This window comes from Macaca fascicularis, chromosome 1, assembly GCF_037993035.2.
Source record: "Macaca fascicularis isolate 582-1 chromosome 1, T2T-MFA8v1.1".
Taxonomy (NCBI): domain Eukaryota; kingdom Metazoa; phylum Chordata; class Mammalia; order Primates; family Cercopithecidae; genus Macaca; species Macaca fascicularis.
In genome coordinates this window covers 107,776,890-107,795,804 of record NC_088375.1, presented here as the reverse complement: position 1 = coordinate 107,795,804, position 18,915 = coordinate 107,776,890, and the positions used below count along the sequence as shown (strand labels likewise).

The following is an 18,915-nucleotide window of genomic DNA, read 5'->3' as shown; positions in this document are numbered from 1 at the left end:
CTGTGCCAAGCCCTGTCCTTAGCTACCAAGAGTTTAAAATGTGATTGGAAGACAGGATATAAGACCATGTCTCCCGTGTGTCGCGACTCACTCATCAAGTTCTACTGGCGTCTAGCATTCATGTATGGCACTCAGTAGGTGCTCAACAAATATTTGTTGCATAAATGAAGGAAAAGATTATTAGTAACAATACCTTTTATTTACTGAGCTCTTCCCAACTTTCCATGTATTGTCGCAATCCTCAAGATAAGTCCTGTTATTATCCTATTTTATTGATAAGAAAAGTAAGGCACAGAGAAGTTAAGTAAATTGCCTAAGGTCACACAGACAGTCTGAAGTCTTAACCACTACTCCATGTGCATCTCAGCAGTGCAAGGCAGGCCATGCTCAGGGCCAATGCTTATCACACACAGAGATCGCCTCAGGATTTCAGAGGACTGAGCGGTCAGGAGGGGCTGGAGCAATAAAGGAAGGCTTCATGGAGACAGAGCAAAAGGACCAGCACAGGTAGAAGAGAACCATCTTTCCTGATAGAGAGAGCGGGCAGCAAGCAAGAGGGAGTCCCAGGATGGATCCTCCACACTGGCTTCCAGGGGTGAGGGACAGGGTGCCAGCAAGGACATCAGCAAGGATCAATCAACAAATCCGAGGTTGTCCCTCGTGCCAAGCCCTGGGCTATGTGTGCGTAGGAGAACATGAACCTGAATGAGAACCTACCTTTGAGGATCTACAGTCAATTGTCGGACAGAAGCAAAATATGTAAATAATTTTACTCCAGGAAAGCAAGTGTTGAGAGCCAGAAGTGGTATGAAAATCATTGTCAGGAGGACAGAAGCTGTTTCCAAATGGGAAGCACAGAGCAGTCTCCTTGGAAGAGAGTGCATTAGAACTGAGCCGTGAGGGTGGGCAGGATATCACTGTGGAGTAGGGGAAGGGCACTCCTGAAGTGGCAAAGTGGGAGGTGGGCCCTGTGTTCCCACAGTGGGCAGGGAAGTAGTGAAAGCAAATCTGGCCAGACAGGCAGGGCCATTCCGAGAGGGCTTTGTGTGCAGGGCTAATAAGTCAAGCTTTCTCCATAGGCAATGGGGAGCTACTGGAGGTTTGTAGCAGGGGAAGGACCTGTCTTGCCCACCAGGAGGCTACGTAAAAACAGTCGTCTCCCAAGTTATAAGTTCCTGGAACCCTTGCTGGGAGCAGGATTTAGAAAAATGATGCTGAGAGACGCTAGAAACATATTCGCCCTGCGGCTCTCTCACTCAGACTCCAAGAGGGAGGTATCATCGGAATCACCCTTAACCGGGAACCAGAGTAGCTGGGTCCACTTCCTGCCAAGTCAGCAACCAGCTATGTGACCTTGCTCAGGTCCATCTCTGGGTGTCAGTTTCTTCATCTACAATGCAAGAGAGTTGCTCACCTCCAAGAACCTGTCTAACCCCAACTCCCACCCTATGAATCTAAGAATCCCACACCAACCATTCGCCATCCTAAGTATCACAGAGCCAGACAAGCATGGGGGAGGGCTCAGTCCATCCTTGTTGGACTAAAAGGAAGGGGCAGACTGTCCACAGGGGGTGACCGAGGGGGTCAGGCCCCCAGAGGTCCTCAGCCTACTTCAACCTCAAAGGGGACGGGGGGCTGAGTGGTGCCAGAGGAGCAGCAGGCTCACTCAGGGAGAGGAGGGGCTTAGAATAGAAGGGAAATGAACTAAACAACCAGTTTCCTCCCAAACCAGTTTCAGGCCAGGGCTGGGAATTTCACAAAAAAGCAAAAGGCGCTCTGTGAACATTTCCTGCTCCGCCCCAGCCCCCTTCCTGGCAGCATTACCACACTGCTCACCTGTGAGGCAATCTTCCGGAGACAGGGCCAAAGGGCCAAGTGCCCCAGCCAGGAGCTGCCTATAAATGCCGAGCCTGCACAGCTCTGGCAAACGCTCTGTGTGGCTCCTCGGCTTTGGTAAGTGAGCTGCCAGCTTCCCCAGGCAGAAGCCTGCCTGCCAATTCCTTCTTTCCTTCCCTGATCCAACTTCCTTCCAAATCCTCCTCCTGGAAGCCCTCCTTGGTTGGCCCTGCCCAGTTTAAAACTTCTTTCACATTTTCTTAGGTCGTGTTCCCCTGGGGCCTCCTGACCTCAAATGCTTTGCTTTTCGGCACTCCCTAGATATTCTAAAAAATCATTTTGTACATGTGTGTGACAGACCATCTCCCAGTTAACTTGCAGCCTGTGCTTTCTTTTTATTTTGCGCTTCCCCCACTATTTCTGTGAGTGCTTAGTAGGAAGTGTCAAAGAAGCTTGACAGCCTTTTCTTCTAGGTGCCCCAACTCTTGTTTTTCCATTACACAGACAGAGCGCAAGGAGATGTCCTGCAAAATGTCGCAGCTGGAACGCAACATAGAGACCATCATCAACACCTTCCACCAGTACTCTGTGAAGCTGGGGCACCCAGACACCCTGAACCGGAGGGAATTCAAACAGCTGGTGGAAAAAGATCTGCAAAACTTTCTCAAGGTAGGACTGGACTCCGGCAGGTCTGACCCAGCCTCACAGTAGTTTGGGTTGACAAGGGAGGATGGGAGTGTGGCCTACAGCAATCAAGGGGAAGATTTGAGCTCCTCGAGCCGAGCCCCCAGACGCAGCGGGTGTCCTGTTATACAGGGTAGATGCTCACAGTTACACAGGATGACAGGGTCAAGAGATTGCTCAATTGAACCCATGCTATTTTTTGGGCCCTGTTCTGGGCAGAGGAACATAGTGGTAAATGGGGAGCCCACCATTCCAGTGGAGGGGGACACACAATAAAATTGTTGGCCAATAAAGAGCACAGATAAAGCCAAATGCCAGTAAGAGTATGGAAGAAAATGAGACAGAGTGCTGTGGGCAGCGTGGGCTAGGTGGAGTGGAGGTGACCAGTTAGGGTACATGAGAAGGTCCTCTTTGAGGAGGTAACATTTGAGCTGAGCCCCAAATGCTGGGGAGGGAAGCCCCTGAGGACGACCCTTGGCACGAAGCTGAGGAGACTCTAAGCCTCAGGTGGGAACTTGGGGTGGAAGACTTGGAGGGTTTTTCTAATCCTAAGGGTCTGCGGTGGAAAATGAATGCATAAATAGCACACGGAGAGCACCTGCATAGCACTCAGGGAAGTGGGAGGTTTTTCCCCTGCTCCAAAAATGATTAAGCAGTTCTAAGAAAAAGGTTGAGCACTTCCAACAGCCTTTTTGTTTTCTTTTCAAATTTGGGGAAAGTCGGGAAACAGAGGCCTGCATTAAGAAGGGTGGAACACATGGGTCTCGGTCTCAGTTCCACTCCTGGAGCCAGACATCCTGGGGTGGGTCCCTAGCCCTCCCGGTGCCCCTCTCTCCACCTTGGTAAGGTGGAGAATTGCAGCCTTCAGAGTTAGGGGCCCTGACATCTCCCCATAGGTGGGGGCCTCTGGCAGGCAAGCTGCTGGGTGGGGTAGGCAAGAGAGGGCCCAGCAGAGAGGCTGCATGGTGAAGCTCTCCTCCATGTGATCCCCTATGCCTGCTCTCCCCGCCCACCTGAAATCCCCTGCCAGAAGCAAAGTGATGCTGTGGGGAAAGAAGCAGAGCCTCATGGATGGGCTGCGCAGGAGACAGCTCGCATTGGCTGGGTGCCCCACAGGTTCTGGGAGGGGACTTAGCGAAGTGACTCAGCCAGAGGGTGGCAGAGCTGGAACCAGCCAGTGCTCTCTTGGATACCACCTGGGTCTTCCACCTCCCCTAATGTCTCCCCTGTTTTTTTGTTTTGTTTTGTTTTGTTTTGTTTTTGAGATGGAGTTTCGCTCTTGTTGCCCAGGCTGGAGTGCAATGGCACAATCTCAGCTCACTGCAACCTCTACCTCCCGGGTTTGAGCAATTCTCCTGCTTCAGCCTCCTGAATAGCTGGGATTACAGGCATGCACCACTACGCCAGGCTAATTTTGTATTTTTAGTAGAGACGAGGTTTCTCCATGTTGGTCAGGCTGGTCTCGAACTCTCAACCTTAGGTGATCTGCCTGCCTCGGCCTCTCAAAGTGCTAGGATTATAGGCATGAGCCACCCTGCCCGGCTTATGCCTGTAATCTCCCCTTTTATACTTTATCACACTCTTGAAGGTCAACGGAGCACATACTCTGCTCTCTGCCCCTCCATCTCACCTGTGCGCACCTAGTTTTTCTAGGTGTTTCCCCATTGAGTTGGTTGAAATAAGTTTCACTAATTGGTAAGCTCCAGAGGGAAGGGAAAGGAGGGCATGAGAGGAAGTGAAGTGCAGAGGGGTAGCGGAGTAGAACTGGCCTCTAAGTCAGATCTGAATTTGCATGCCCTGAGTAGTCAAGCTGTGAAAACCAATGACCCTCTCTAGGACTGGTTTCCTCCAGGAAGATACCATTCCTAGCTGTTAAAATTGTTATGAGGACCAAATGAGGTGACATTTCCAGGCTTACTCATGCCATGACCAGGGCAAGACCCTGGAACTCAGCTTCCTTTTCTATAAATAGAGAATCAGCACCCAAGTCACAGGGTCATGGAGGGAATAAACTGGAGAGCGTTTAGTGCGTGCTCATTGTCTGCTCCATTGTGGGCATTCAACCCATGGTCATTTTTAATTTTTAAATCAAGCTCCAGGGTGAGGCATCCCTGCACATTTGCCAGCTGGTCATTTACTGTGCTCCCAGTCCCCACTTCTGGCCACACCCAGCTCTCACAACCTTCTCTCCCCACCTGTAGAAGGAGAAAAAGAATGATAAGATCATAGACCACATCATGGAGGACCTGGACACAAATGCAGACAAGCAGCTGAGCTTCGAGGAGTTCATCATGCTGATGGCGAGGCTAACCTGGGCCTCCCACGAGAAGATGCACGAGGATGACGAGGGCCCTGGCCACCACCATAAGCCAGGTCTCGGGGAGGACGCTCGCTAAGACCACAGTGTCCAAGATCGCAGTGGCCATGGCCACGCCACAGCCACTAATCAGGAGGCCAGGCCACCCTGCCTCTACCCAACCAGGGCCCCGGGACCTCTTGTGCCAAACTGTCCTGGCTGTGGCGGTAGGGGCTGGGGCCAAATAAAGTCTTCCTCCAAATCAGTGCTCTGTGTGCTTCTTCCACCTCTTCTCCAACCCTTCCTTCTCAGGGCTCTGGGCATTAGAGAGCCCTGTCCTTATCTGTGACTCAGCCCCCCTCATTCAGTATTAACAAAATGAGAAGCAGCAAAACATGGGTCTGTGCTGAGCCCCTTGGGCTCACCTCCCGGGCCATGTCTTCACCTCTGACTTCAGGCCCCACTGCTCAGATCCCAGGCACCCTGCCCCATCTTAGACACCCCGTCCAGCCTGTCCAGCCTGACAAGTGGCCCTTGTCACTGTACACTGTAGAAAGCAAAAGGGCATATCCCTACCCCTTGATATGTCAGCTACCTTCCCAACCAGCTCCAACCCTATCTTCACCCATCACTGTCTACGCAGCCCTCTCTCTCCTAATATAATTCTATTCCTCTGAAAGTCTTCCAGAAATGGACCCAGATAGTGCCATGTCTGGGGAGGAATACTGGCACTAAGGCAGTGGAAACAAGGACAGATCCGGTATGTTTACTCTCATAATTTTTCTGGATCCAAGAGAGCAATTGAGTCTGTCTTAACAGACCTGCCATCCTAAGCGACGGGGGTGCTCACACAAGTGGGAGTCTGGGAGCTTAGCTCTATGCCCACCCTGGTCTCAACAGAATGGCAGAGTGAAGAAATGAGCTCCAGTCCTGGCTCTGCAGCTAAAAGACTCAGTGACTACCATAAGGAGTCTGTGCTCTGGGTCCAGAGAGCCTGGGGGTCTAAAGATTCTGATTTTAAGCTTTGAGGGCCAGCTGTCCTTTCTGGTGGGCAGCTGAGAGCTGGAGCCAGCACAAGTATCTGCTTCTCTCCGCAAAGCCTATTACCAGTCCTGGCCCCAGCTGCCTCAGGGCTACTGCTGCTGCTCCCACTTCAAGCTGCCCTAGACCTTAACTTCAGGGACTCCTCTGCCATCTTCCTGCCCTTTGGCTATAAAGTCCCTTTCCTAGGTTATAACCAGTGGGGGTGGGCCTTCCAAAAACCAGAGTTCAGATCAAGGTCTTCTGACCCCTGTCCTTTCAGCAGAAAGAAGACTCACAGAATTAGGATCTGGGGGAGCTGGGAAAAGACTAGCAGTCATCTACTCTCCCTTTTCATAAGTGAAGAAACCAAGGCATAACATGGAGAAGAGACTAGTCCAAAGTCACACAAGTGACAGAGTTGCTCAAAATAGTGCAGTATGAAAAATAGCTTGAATCATATCTGCCCCACTGGCTGCACCTCCCCAGCCCCTTTCCCCGTGCAGAGCAGGAAGATACAGAGCTGCCATGGTTGGATTTCAGCCCTCCCCTCACAGCCTGGCTATGGTTGTGCCCCCAACCTGCCTGTTGCAGACTTCTGCTCTAAGGGCCTGGGGGCTCTGCTCTGGGTGCAGGGTTATAAGGGCTCCCATTCAAGGGTATGAAGATGTTTCCAAGAACAGTCTCAGGCTGAGAGCTCAGGCAGCAGAGTCTAGAAGCCCTCACCAGTCCCTTCTGTGCCTGACTTGGAGACCTGACATCTGGAGACACTCATCTTCTGACAGCCCTTCTGCTCCCATGCTCACATCCAGAGAGGAGTCACTGTCTTCACCCCCTTCTGAACACAGCTTGGTAATGGGGAGAGAGAAGCATCCTGGGGATTGGAGGGCCTTAGACCAGATGCTTCCAGTAGGGTGGTAAGTGCTCCCCCTAGGCCCTATGCCCACCATTACTTATTACAATGTGCCTAAATATGTTTATGACTCTGCCTACCCCTCCAGACTAATAACTCCAAGAGAGCAAAGTCTGTCTTTTTTCTGATTTATTCCCAGCACCTAGAGTAGTGGCTGCTACATAGAAGGTTCTCAACAAACATTGCCTGTATAATGGTCTAAAATTTCTCACATATTCTATGCTCTCTTCTCAAGGGATGATGTGGGGGGGGAAAGGCAAGAGGAGATCAAAACCTGCAAATGGAAGGCTTCTGCATTAGCATTACAGAATCTCAAACCTGAAGGTAAGGAGCAGAAAGTTGAGGGAATCTGAGGGCCCCTCTACCCCTCTGTTCAATCAGACCAATTTGATTTGAAGAAAGAAATTTGTCTTGAAAAAAGTGTGAAAACTATGGACTTAATCCAATCTGCCCCACCCACACCCTAGAGTGATTCTTGCCAATGTCCCTGCCAAGTGATTGAACCAACCCTGCCTGAATTCCTCCAGGAAAAGAGAGTTTCCTCCTTTGGGAGTGGCACTTGGAATGTTCCTCATTATACTGAGCCAAAATCCATCTCCTTATGCCCACCCAGCATTAGTCCTACTTTTCCTCCCCTTTGAGGGCACAGAACAAATCTAACCCCTTATCATCCATCCTCCTATCCACATGTTTATTCCTCTGCTTCTTCAAAACGCCCTCCCTAAATTACATCCAGGCTTTCTCCAGCCTCTTCACCTTTGCACTAAAAATGCTGTGCACCATCCTGGTGTCTCTTGTAAGTACCTTAGGATCCATCAAGTCTCAGAGCCAGTGTTACTGCTTCCTCACCATCCACCCTTCTCAAGAAGATAGGGACTTCCTCCTCCAGGACCACAGAACTCTGATAATTCCACCATTGCACTTCAAATACTGAATTGAAAATATCCATTTGCCAAGACTATGAGCCCCTGAAAGCAGGGACTGTGGCTGATTTTCCCCCACATTCAAGATCCCAGCATAGATTATCCACTTGTTCATCCACAAAGTGAAGACAGGATGATTCTAGAGCAGAAATGGGTGCTTTGCTTGAATGTGGGTGTGAGGTAGGGGTGGCTCTCAGGAACTGGTGGGGAGTGGGGGGTGCCAGCTGTCTGGAGACCTGGGGCTGGCAGAGAGAAGAGCAGCTGAGCAGCAGGATGACCCAGAGACCTCCTCAGATACCAAGCATTCTTCCATTTGCCTTGTCGCTAGTAACTCAGTCTGCATGTAGGCAATTGTTTCAGACCCCAGGGGATGGTCTAACAGCAAGCCACTTGCACCCTGTTGAATTTTCTTTAAACACAGTTGAACAGAACTCATCAAGGTGGCTTAACCTCTTCCTTCCCATTAGCCTCTTTCATTTAAAAAAAAAAAAAAAAAAAAAAACCTCATTCTGTTGAGTAGAGCAGAGTGGGCTTCTTTGCTCAGAGACAGCAAGCATGTCCAGGTCCATGTCAAGGTTAAGATTCCCACTCCACGTGAGAATCAGCAACTATCTCTGTGATTAATGAGTCCTTTGGGGAAACATGACCTTTGGGGACTTTCCCAGCATTATGGTGACTAAAGAACCAGAGACAACCTGTCTTCAGATGACTATCCAACAATTCCTGCAACAATGAGTTGCCCTCCAGTCTGGTGTTAGCTGTGGAACCTGAACTGCTAGATGCCTTTCTGGAGGAATGAGGAAGGATCAGTAGTGGTCTAAGCTGTTAAACTCTTTCCAGACACTTCGTAGTGCTCTGAATGTGGTCTGGGGCCTGGGTGGTGGTGGGATGACTCCAGAACTTGGGGGAAAAATGAATTCACTTGTCCATTCACTTGTATTTCCCCTCATTCACTCAACAGACATTAACTGCAGACTTACTATGTGTCAGGCACAGTATAATGCTCTGAGCGGCCTTCATGATAAATAAAGCTTGTCCATGTTGTCAAGGAGCTCTCAGGCCTTTAGGGAGACAAGATAGCTCCTCAAATTATTCTGATGTGGAAAATGAGAGTCCGAGGAGGTCCAGCTAAAAGACTTCGGTGGGATGTAGTTCAGTGGGACTTTGAGGTGGGAATGATGCCCTTCACTGGGGCCATCTCCGTGGAGGGGTGAGTATCAGTGTGACATCAAGGCTGGTACCTGTAGACATCCCGGGATAAACATGAAGGTGCTTCAGGAGGCCATGTGTGCAAAGGCCTGGAAATGGGCAGGAGTGGGGTTTGAGGGTGAATGAGGAGCACTGGGGGTGTGACAGGGAGAGGTAAGAGAGACAGCGAAGAACAGGGTAGGTACCAGGCCAAGGAGCTCACACTCCATTCAACAGAACAGGGGCAGAGCCCCGAAGGCTTCAGGGAGGGCAGTGATATAATCACATTTGCATTTCATAGAAGTTTCTCTATCTGTGTTTTATGGGATGGATTTGGAGTGGGAGTGAAACCCCAAGCACACGGCCTGTGGGGAGTCTGTTGCAATAGCACAGGTGAGCACTTAAGAGAGTTGAAGCGGTGCTTCTCAAAAAAAGTAAAGTTAGAGCCTCAAACTACCCCGAGCTTCACCTCAATTAGGAGAGGTGTGACTGCAACATGATAAATAAGCATTTCATGCTATTTGCCAAGACCTTTCCAGGAAGGAAGATCTCAGCTTTCACCAGCCCAGTGAGCCAACCTTACACAACCCTGATGCAGCCCTGCTCTGAAGTAAGCTCCATAATCAAACCCCAACACACTGCCCCCCTCTTCCAGCAGTTGCTTAAAACATATATTTTAGAAAGCCCCGTGTCATGGATTTTGACATTCCAATTACCAAAGTGACAGCAGGACTGAAACATCTGGTTTCTCAAGTCCTGTTGCCTCTTGGGGCTCTGACCTGAAACAGTTTCTCTATCCCAAGACCACAATCAGTCCCTGGATGATTAAACCACCCCTGTCTTCAGAAATCTGCTCCCAGCCACAGGAGACAGGGAAAGGGAGCCCCTGAGGGAGAGCCGACTGGCCTCCTTCCTGAGTGTCCCACGGAATGCAGAGTCCCAACTAAACACAGAGCACCGCTATTGGTGCCAGCTCAAAGCAACTACATCCAGGCTTTCCTTTTCTCCATGAATTCTCCCACACTTGCCCACATACCCAAAATTGCCGCATGCAGACTATACAGTGAGGAAGAGGTTTGTTGCCAAGATCTGAGGTGAAGAGGAAGAGGAGGGTGGCCGCCAGCAGGGGTGGCAGGACCGTCAGGGTTCCAGCATGCAGCCAGCACCTTCAGCAGCCCCCGCCTTGACTTGGAGTCTGATCCTCCCTCCTCTCCCCTGCCTCTCCCCTAACCTTTTCCCTCTTGATTTACCCTGTCTCTTTCTCTCCCTACCTTTTCTACATCCTCTCCCCAAACTTTTTCTCACTTACTGCCTTCTGCCCTCCTGTTCTCTGTGGTAAAATGCAGTACTGTGTGGCTGGGTGCTTTCAGAGAAGCAACTAGGGGTCATATCTAATCTTTGTGAAGTAACTAGGGGTCATATCTAACCAGGAATTGCTCCCTCAAAACACAGGATGTCCCACTTTCGAGTCTTCTCCTAATAACGAAAGGAGACAATCACAGGGGAAAATTGTTGAAGGTCTTGGGGAATCGAGTCTGGAAAAGGTAAGCAAGGGAGCCATGACAACTGCCTTCAAATATTGCTGAGGTCCAGGGAGAGGAGCCCACGCCAGGGGCAAGGCCTCCAAAACCCACTGTGGTGTGGCTCATTTGCTGCCAGGCCCTCCCACTCTCCCAGCACCGCCTCAAGCATCGCCCTCGCGTTCTACTCCAGGTGTTCATTCCCTCCGGTAGGAAACAGCTCCATGCAAAGAAGCCAACATTCATCAGTTGTTCAGTCTGCAAATATTCACTGAGTAAGAACTAAATGCAGCACCCTGTTATAGTTGCTGGGTCAATAAAACTGCGTCTAGGGGAGAGTCAGACCAGAGGCAAGTCAAGAAATAGATAGCCCAGATCATTTCAGATGTTGATGAGTTCCACAAAGAAAATAAAGGAGACCTGCTAGCAGGACTGCTCCATGGGCCAGCAACCAGGCAAGGAAGCAACGCTGGAAACGAGGCCTGGATGACAAGAAGCCATCTCCACAAAGATTTCACCCCAAATACATTGGAGAGCCTTTGGAGGGGTTTAATCAGGCAGGTGATGTGATATGATGTATCTGGAGGAGATCATTTGGTGGTTATGTAGAGGGTAGCCTGGGGAACCCCAGAGTAGGAGCATGAGGACCAGTTAGGAGGCTGCTGAGCCTGGTCTTATGTCAAATACTGTGCTAGATTCCCTGCCTTTACAGAGCCCTCAGTCCAGTGGGGACACAATTACCAAACAGATATTTTCTCTACAATACAATGTTCTGGGCAAAAGATAAGCAAAGGCAGATGGTAAGCACAAGATGCCCTGAGAGTACAGAGAGGCACTTTTTGCTGTCTTCTTGGCTGTGGTGGGGGTGGGGGTGGGTGGGGGGAGCCAGGGGGCACGGGTAGAGGGAACAAGGGAGAAGGAAAGTTTGCTTGGACTAATGCCCATGCTAAGTTTTGAAAGGGCAAGAATTGCACTTCCGTGTGCCCAGTCCTGTGTTAGGCAATAAGAGAAATCAGAGAAACATAGGAAGTAGGAGCTCTTGCCCTCCAGATTTTTAGTTTGCTTTATCTTAACTTGAAAGGCTTCTTGTGTTGGCCAGGTCAAAATGACAAGACCTAGCCATTCTCACGTCAGGGGCTTCTGTTAGCCACTTTGTTGAGCCCAGATCCTTCTCCTGAGATCCAAGGGCCTGATGCACAGGCTGGCATGGCTTGACTTGTGGTGTACTGGAAGTCTGACAAAGCTGTCTGGGCAAAGGCATTACTGAGTGATAAAGGACACCAATGCCACTCTTTTGGGTGCTATATGTGCAATACTTTGCCCTCAGGAGGATATTGGTGTCCTTTATCACTCAGTAATGCCTTTGCCCAGACAGCTTTGTCAGACTCATCATTCCAGCAGGAGCCAGAGAGCAGAAGAGGGAGGTTAGCTCCAAATTGGAAGGGACCTAAAGTCTACTCTTGATGGAAATACATGAGGAAGATACGAACAGGTGAGCTCCCTCAAGGATGTGATGGTTGAGTCAGGTCATGGTATATAAGCAGGTGTTCTAGAGCCAGAGAAGGGCCCAGGTAGCCTAGTGTCTGCAACAGAGCAGACACAAAAAAATGTTTGTGAATGAAGGGATGAGAAGACCCTTTAGACAAAGAGAACAAGGGGACAACAGGAGCAAAACCCAAGAAGTTTGAAAGCCATGGAGAAATTACAGACTGTTCTAGAGTGGCTGGAGAATAGGGCCTCTGGGGGTGGACAGAGGGTGACAATGAGACAAGGCCTCCAGAAACAACAAGGCCAATCCCTGGGCTCAGTGGATCTAACAGTGCTTGTGTTCATTTGCTTGTTCCACGACACCAACCACAGTCACGTGGTCTAGTCTCTGTGTATTCATGAAGGTACTGGAGATCACTTGTGCAAACAGCACACTACATACCTGAAAAAACTGAGGCTCAGAGAAGGGAAGCCACTCGTCCAAACTCACAGAGCCAAGCAGTTGAGCTGGGAGTCTAACCAAGTTCATTTGATTCCAAGTCAAGGGCCCTTGTCATTGTCCTTAGGTGCCGCTGGCTGATGGATTTTGACCAAGGTTAGCAACCCTTAAAATTTTTCTAGCCATGATTCAAGTTCAACTTGTGGTTCAGTGGCCTATTTTGAAACAAAATTATAGTTGGTGAGTGTTTTCACAACAGCAAATATGCTTGGCTTTTGTTCTCATCGGCTAGTTGTTGGTTTTTTGGGTTTTTTTAAGAGATTCTAATACTACTATATATATCAGAAGCGGTCCCAAATCAAGGTGAGTGCATTAAGGGAGTGGCCTAGTTTGCAGAACAGCTTGGCCTAGTTCAAAGGCCTTTAGAGGAAGATATTGCTCAACTTCCCTTGGTTCCTTATCTTACACTGGTCAACTTTAACTAACCAAGCCACCCCTAAATATAACCTCAAACTGCTTTGGTTTAAAATAATCTATACCTATTGTGCTGTGGCAGAGAGTGGGTCAGCTGCAATCATTACCTCCTGTCTAAATTATGATCTTACTGTTATTGCTAATGTTTGCTGTGTGCTTACTCTGCATCAGATATTGTGCCAAGTGCTTTCCATGTGCTATGAGATGACCTAATCCTCTCACCAACTCTGGGAGAGGGGTGCTATGGTTATCCCCATGCTACTGATGGGGAAATTGAGGTTTAAAGATTCTAAGTAACTTGTTCAAGGTCTCACAATTAGTAAGTGGCAATGCTAGGATTTGAACACAGAAGTATAAGTTCTAACCTCACACTCTTGACTGCTACTCTTTAGCACCAAGGGACATCCTCCTTCCTACCCTCTCACTAAGTGGCGTTCTCCTTCTAGACCCTGTGCAATGTTCCTCTCTATCCAACTGAAGTCTCTCAGAGTACTAACACTGGGTGGCACCTGAGTATTCACCTAGTCTAAAACTTTTCAAAACAAATGTTTAAAATACCTTTGAATTCTTCAAAAATAAAGAAAACAAAGACCCAGAGAGGCAAAGTGATTTGGCCAAGGTTGTGCCGTGAGGGAGGGTTTTCCCCAAATGCTCTCACATTCTCATTCACATTTGGTGATGGAAGCCTTCCAGGCTTGGACCATTCCAGGACTCCCTTCCCTGGGTCACACACTCCTTCCTCTTCTGTCAATCCGACTTCACCCCCATCTTTAGCCTCTCCCCTCAGCCCCATCCACAGGCTTCTACTTTCTCACACACTTTCCATGCAACTGCATCTCACAGATGCAGTTGTTTCCTCTGATGGGGGTGGTCAGCAAACCTCCACCCCAAGCCTATGTGCCCAGGAATCATCATTTGTCACTTGTCCTGAATCCCAGCTTCCCATACACTGTCTCCGCATGGCTTTACAGTAAATAAGCCAAAAGCCAAATCCACCCTCCTGCAGTAAAAAGCCTCCCTTCCCACTTTTCCTCACATCTGTCATGTCCGACCTCCAGCAGGGTATCTAATCTTTCTAAAATTCTTTAATTTTGCCACCTGGCCTGCCCCTGCTGCTGAAGAAGATCCAGAGGTGGAACAGGAATTCAAAGAAATTAAAGAATGTGTAAGCAGAAACTCAGTTGTACGTAAGAAAACCCAGTTCCCCCGAGAAAGACAAAGAGCTGGAGTCCTTTAAAAATTAACTGCCTGTTTTTCTGTGGCTAGTGAGCCTTATCTCTCCTCCTTTCCCAGGCATTGTGAAGACCCTGTTTCTCTAGCTGTGCAGCTGCAAGGTCACTAGACAGATAAACTCAAGTTGTAAAACACGTTTTTCCTTGAAAAGTAAGAAACGATATAATGCATGTCTCAATTAATTGAAATCCGGTGTATTACAATTCTAGCTCATCTCACACATATGACCATTTTTCAAGCACTCAGTAGTCAGGTATAGATCATGGCAACCATATTGGACCCTGAAGCCCTAAATCATTTCAGAGATGGAATGGGGCTGGACTAGGGTGGTGATAATGGTGATGACAAGGGGTGGTCCAATTATCAATACATTTTGAAGGTGGAAATGACTTTCAAGTGACTTCCGCTGATTTCATAGTTCAGGGCTCAGTCCTTTGGATGTTAATCCAACTGGACCAGTGCACCTAAATAATTAATAAATATCCTCCTCAACCCCATTGGTCTCTCCTATTTTTAAAAACATCCTTCTACGGAGGGAGCAGCCACAGGAGGGTCTACCAGACCCCAAAGCTATGCCCCTGATGCCTCTTCTGTGGGTATCTTGATGGTCCCACTAAACAGAGACTGGGGCTGACTTCTGATTTCATGCTCCCCATCAGTGCCAGACCTGATTTTAGTGGTTGGTTGGAGGAGTCAGGGTTTGGAGGACAGGGAGGTTTCCAGTGACCCGCTGGTCAGATTGAATTGCACTCCTCACCAGGGCACAACACCTATCCCTGAGGCCATACTTCTTTGTATTTTCCCTGGGGCCATTTATAGAGAGTTAAGCCTACAGACTTACTGATTTCCACACATTTATTCATTTAAGAAATGTTTCTCAAACATTGTCCTAGTGTCCTCATGCCACTATAACAAAATATCATAGAATGGATAATTTACAAACAACACAAATTTATTTCCCACAGTTCTGGAGGCTGAGAAGTCCAAGATCAAGGTACTGGCAGGTTCAGGTGCCTGGTAAGGGCTGCTCTCTGCTTCCAAAATGGCACCTTTTTGCTGCTTCCTCCAGAGGGGAGGAACACTGTGTCCTCACGTGGTGGAAGGTTTAAAAGGGGAAAACTTGCCTCCTCAAACCCTTTCATAATGCACCAACCCATTCAAAAGGGTGGAAGCCTCATGACCTAATCGCCCCCTAAACCCCAACCTCTTAATACTCGCATTGGGGATTAAGTTTCAACATGAATCTCAGAAGGAACACAAATATTCAATCCATAACAAACAACCACCTCTTTCCAGGCACTATGCTTGTGCTAGTGATTCATAGTGATTCACCACCTGCTCTTTAACAACCTAGTCCATCAGAGAAGATGAATATTAAACAAATAATCATGGCCATGGATCCAGAATCACAAAAGAAGACAAGAGCACCAAAGGAGAGCAGCATGGTCCTTTTGGAGTGTTGAACAAAGAACCTGGCCTAGACTAGTGTGGAGAGTCTAGTCAGGGAAGTCTCCCCCGACCCTGTGTTGGATAGGACATAATACTCTTCTCCCTGGTCTCTTGTTCCTTGTTCTTCCCAGCTCCTTTCCATCCCTTTCCTTCTTTAAGAAGACCAAAGACAGTGTTTCTTACTATCCCATGCCCACAGACATGCAAATTCTATATCATCTCCCCCGTTTCAAAGTTCTGCCCCAAATTTTATGACCATGTGTCCACTCTTTCAGGTAGCCTAATGGGCCCCAGCCTGCCCCCAAAGCTGGGTCAGTCTCTATTCTCCCACGAAATCCTATACTAACTTCTGCCAAAACATAGATGACATGGCATGGGGATTCCTCCTGATTCAGGCCTTCCCCAACCAAAGATGAACATCTAAGGCAAGGACTTGTTCTTTCATCTCTGTATCCCTAGCATCCAGCCCAGTGTCTTAGGGGAAAACCTTTGGAGTAACCCTTGATTTTTCAATTTCCACCTTTGAAATGTATTGATAATCTGACCACCCCTTGTCACTACCATTATCACCACCCTAGTCCAGCCCCATTCCGTCTCTGAAACGATCTAGGGCTTCAGGATCCAATATGGTTGCCATGATCTATACATGACTACTGAGCACTTAAAACATGGTCATATGTGAATCTTTGGATTTCAAAGTCTTAAAATGAAAGAAAAGAATGTAAACTATCTCAACAATAGTTTTATATAGCTGAAGAGATAATATTTTGGATCTATTAGGCTACCAAAATATGTTATTAAAATTAATTTCCCCTTTATTTTTACCTTTTTAAATATAGTTTCTAGTAAAGTTTAAGTTACACATATTATATTTCACTTGAACAGGGTTGCCCTGGGGAGTCTCTTCTTAGCTGCTTAGCTTCCACGCTTGTCTGTGCCCTACAATCTGTTCTCCACAGAAGCAGCCAAAGTAATCCTTCAAAGCATAAATGGAATCATTTCGCTCCCCTGGTCAAAATCCCTCAGTGTCTCCTTAGCACATTTAGAATAAAGTCCAAAGTCCTTCCCATGATCTACAAGCTGCTGTTATCTGCTTCCTGATACTTAAAGGCCCATATTCCCCACCACTCCCCATTTCAGTCACTGTACTCCAGGTATACTGGCTTCTGTGCTACTCTTTGAGCAGGTCAGGTATGTGCCCACCAAGGGCCTTGGCTACTCACTGCCAGGAACTCTTGGCCCCTAGACATATGCAAGTCACTCTTCTTCATTTCTTTCAGATTTCTGCTCAGATGTACACCCTGACCACTCCATCTAAACCTACATCCCCTTCCTTCCCTTTCCTCCGCAACTCTACTTCTCTACATTAGTTTTTTTCATATAACTTATCATTAACTACTATTGTATCATACGATCACATCATGTCATATGATATCATGTCATATTATATTTTATATATATATATATGTATATATGTTTAAAGACAAGATCTTGCTATGTTGCCCAGGCTGGAATTCAATAGCTATTCACAAGCGCAATCATAGCACACTACAGCCTCAAACTCTCGGACTCAAGCAATCCTCTCACTCCAGCCTCCTGAGTACTGGAACTACAGGCACACGCCACGAAGGCCAGCCATACAATGTATCTTTATTTGCTTGTCTATTCATTTATTTTCTATCCTCTCCCCAATAATATACAAGCTCTAAGAAGACAAGGACTTTGTATCTTTGGTCTCTGATGCTCAGTGAACATTTGTTGAGTGAATGAATAAATGAATGAATGAATAGTGGACATTCAACAAATAATTCAATCAATAAATAATTGGTTATCAAATGAACAAATGGAGCGGGAGTTCTAAGGGATCTAGATTAGGCTGCCAGAAGAGCAGGCGTAAGGTGTGATCAAGTCTGGGAACCACAGGCATGGAAAGAAAAAAGTGCACAGACACTATTCAGAACTTTTCATGAGTGTATTTATTAACTCTCACTCCCCACAGGCAAGGCTGGGTTTTGGTGAGGGAAAAGAAAGACCCTCATTGACGACATTGCTGGGTAAAAGGCCTTCAGAGAGCTACCTACTCTTTGTGGGTATGGTCATGGGCAGCCTTCAGTGCAATGGCTGACAGGGATATGAATTCCTGAAAGTCGACCTGTTCATCTTGATTAGCATCCAGGCCTTGGAATATTTTGTTAATGACAGCTTTGTCCCTAGTATTCTAGGAAAAAAAGGATAACAGAGACCTTGAGTTCAGAACCTCCACACAAGACCCTTTCTTAGGCCTCTTATCCCTCAGAGCTCAAGTTAGGGAGGCCCAGGCACATTAACTCATCAGCCAACACTGTGTTGGAGAATCCAATGTAACAAAACAGAGGACACAATGGTCATGAACCACCCGGGAATTAACAAGTCTTGACCTGGAAGGTACTCTTCTGCCCACTCATTCAACCCCTCCCGTGCCCTGCCTCTCTCCATTTTACATATAAGGAAACAGACTCAGAGAGAGGAACTGAGTAGAGCCTTAAGTGAGTTATTGAGAGAGGGAAGCAAAGGCCCTCTCCCACAGCAGTGGGGAAAGCATCCTTTGGGAGCTCAAACTGGGGCCAACTCCACCCCAGTCCTTGTCCCACCATCCTCTGCCAGGCCTTGCCACTCTCCTCAGTGCAGGAGTGTGGGCAAGTTTGCAGTGAGAGGGGCAAAACCTACCTTGATGGTGTTTGCAAGCTCCTTTGGCAGCAGCTGCTTCAGCTCACCCTTAGAGAGGGTGTCAAAATGCCCCATCCAAACTGAGATTGTGGAAGATATTGACAATTCCCTCCAGGTACTCTTCAAGTTTTGTCATCTTCCCAGCCTAACGTTAACCTTCAAGGAAACAAGAGAGATCTAGAGCCAGTTTCTCCCCCACCCCTCAACATCCACTCTCCCCTTTCTTTCTGAATCAAGGGCCTAAAGAAAACATAACATCCTCCATATCTATTTGTGGTCTCTCTGCTCTGTCTTATCCATGGTGAACTGCTCATGTATGGATAGGATGAGGAGGAGAAAACATATAATACTGTCTAATGTCTAAAAGAATCAGCCTCAGTTACCTATGTTCCATACCACCTCATCCACCGGAGAGTATAACTTGGAGAGTATTGCTTACTCAAGAGCCCTTGGGAAGGGTTCTGTGATTGGCCAGGCTGTTTGCTTTCCTCAGGTGATAGCACTATGGCCACATGTCCCCTACAAATGGTCCATAGCTCACCCCTGTTTAGCCATTCTTAAGTCATGGGACTGAGTCTACCTAGCACAGGAGCTGATCTACTTGGGTCTAAAATGCAATGTCACCCCAGAGGTGCTCAGGCAAGTGGAGGGTTGTGGCTTCCAACACCTTGTGATTTCACTGCAGTCACTACCCTGTGGACCACCTAAGAACCCATCCAAGGAAAAGGCACTTACCCCTCAATACA

General features: G+C 47.9%; 2 protein-coding genes across 2 annotated transcripts; one reads left to right on the top strand and one right to left on the bottom strand.

The window, feature by feature from the left end:
* Window positions 1–1,925: 1,925 nt before the first annotated feature.
* S100A9 (S100 calcium binding protein A9) lies at window positions 1,926–5,081 on the top strand. Its single transcript, XM_005541789.3, has 3 exons — window positions 1,926–1,953; window positions 2,341–2,505; window positions 4,722–5,081. Exons 2-3 carry the CDS (start codon window positions 2,356–2,358, stop codon window positions 4,914–4,916), a joined length of 345 nt encoding a protein of 114 aa, XP_005541846.1. The 5' UTR covers window positions 1,926–1,953; window positions 2,341–2,355; the 3' UTR covers window positions 4,917–5,081.
* Window positions 5,082–17,421: 12,340 nt separating this feature from the next.
* LOC102122058 (protein S100-A12) lies at window positions 17,422–18,305 on the bottom strand. The gene is given in 3 exon segments (XM_015457073.3): window positions 17,422–17,681; window positions 18,170–18,254; window positions 18,256–18,305. Coding segments are annotated over 3 exon segments (276 nt in total). The 3' UTR covers window positions 17,422–17,540.
* Window positions 18,306–18,915: the final 610 nt, after the last annotated feature.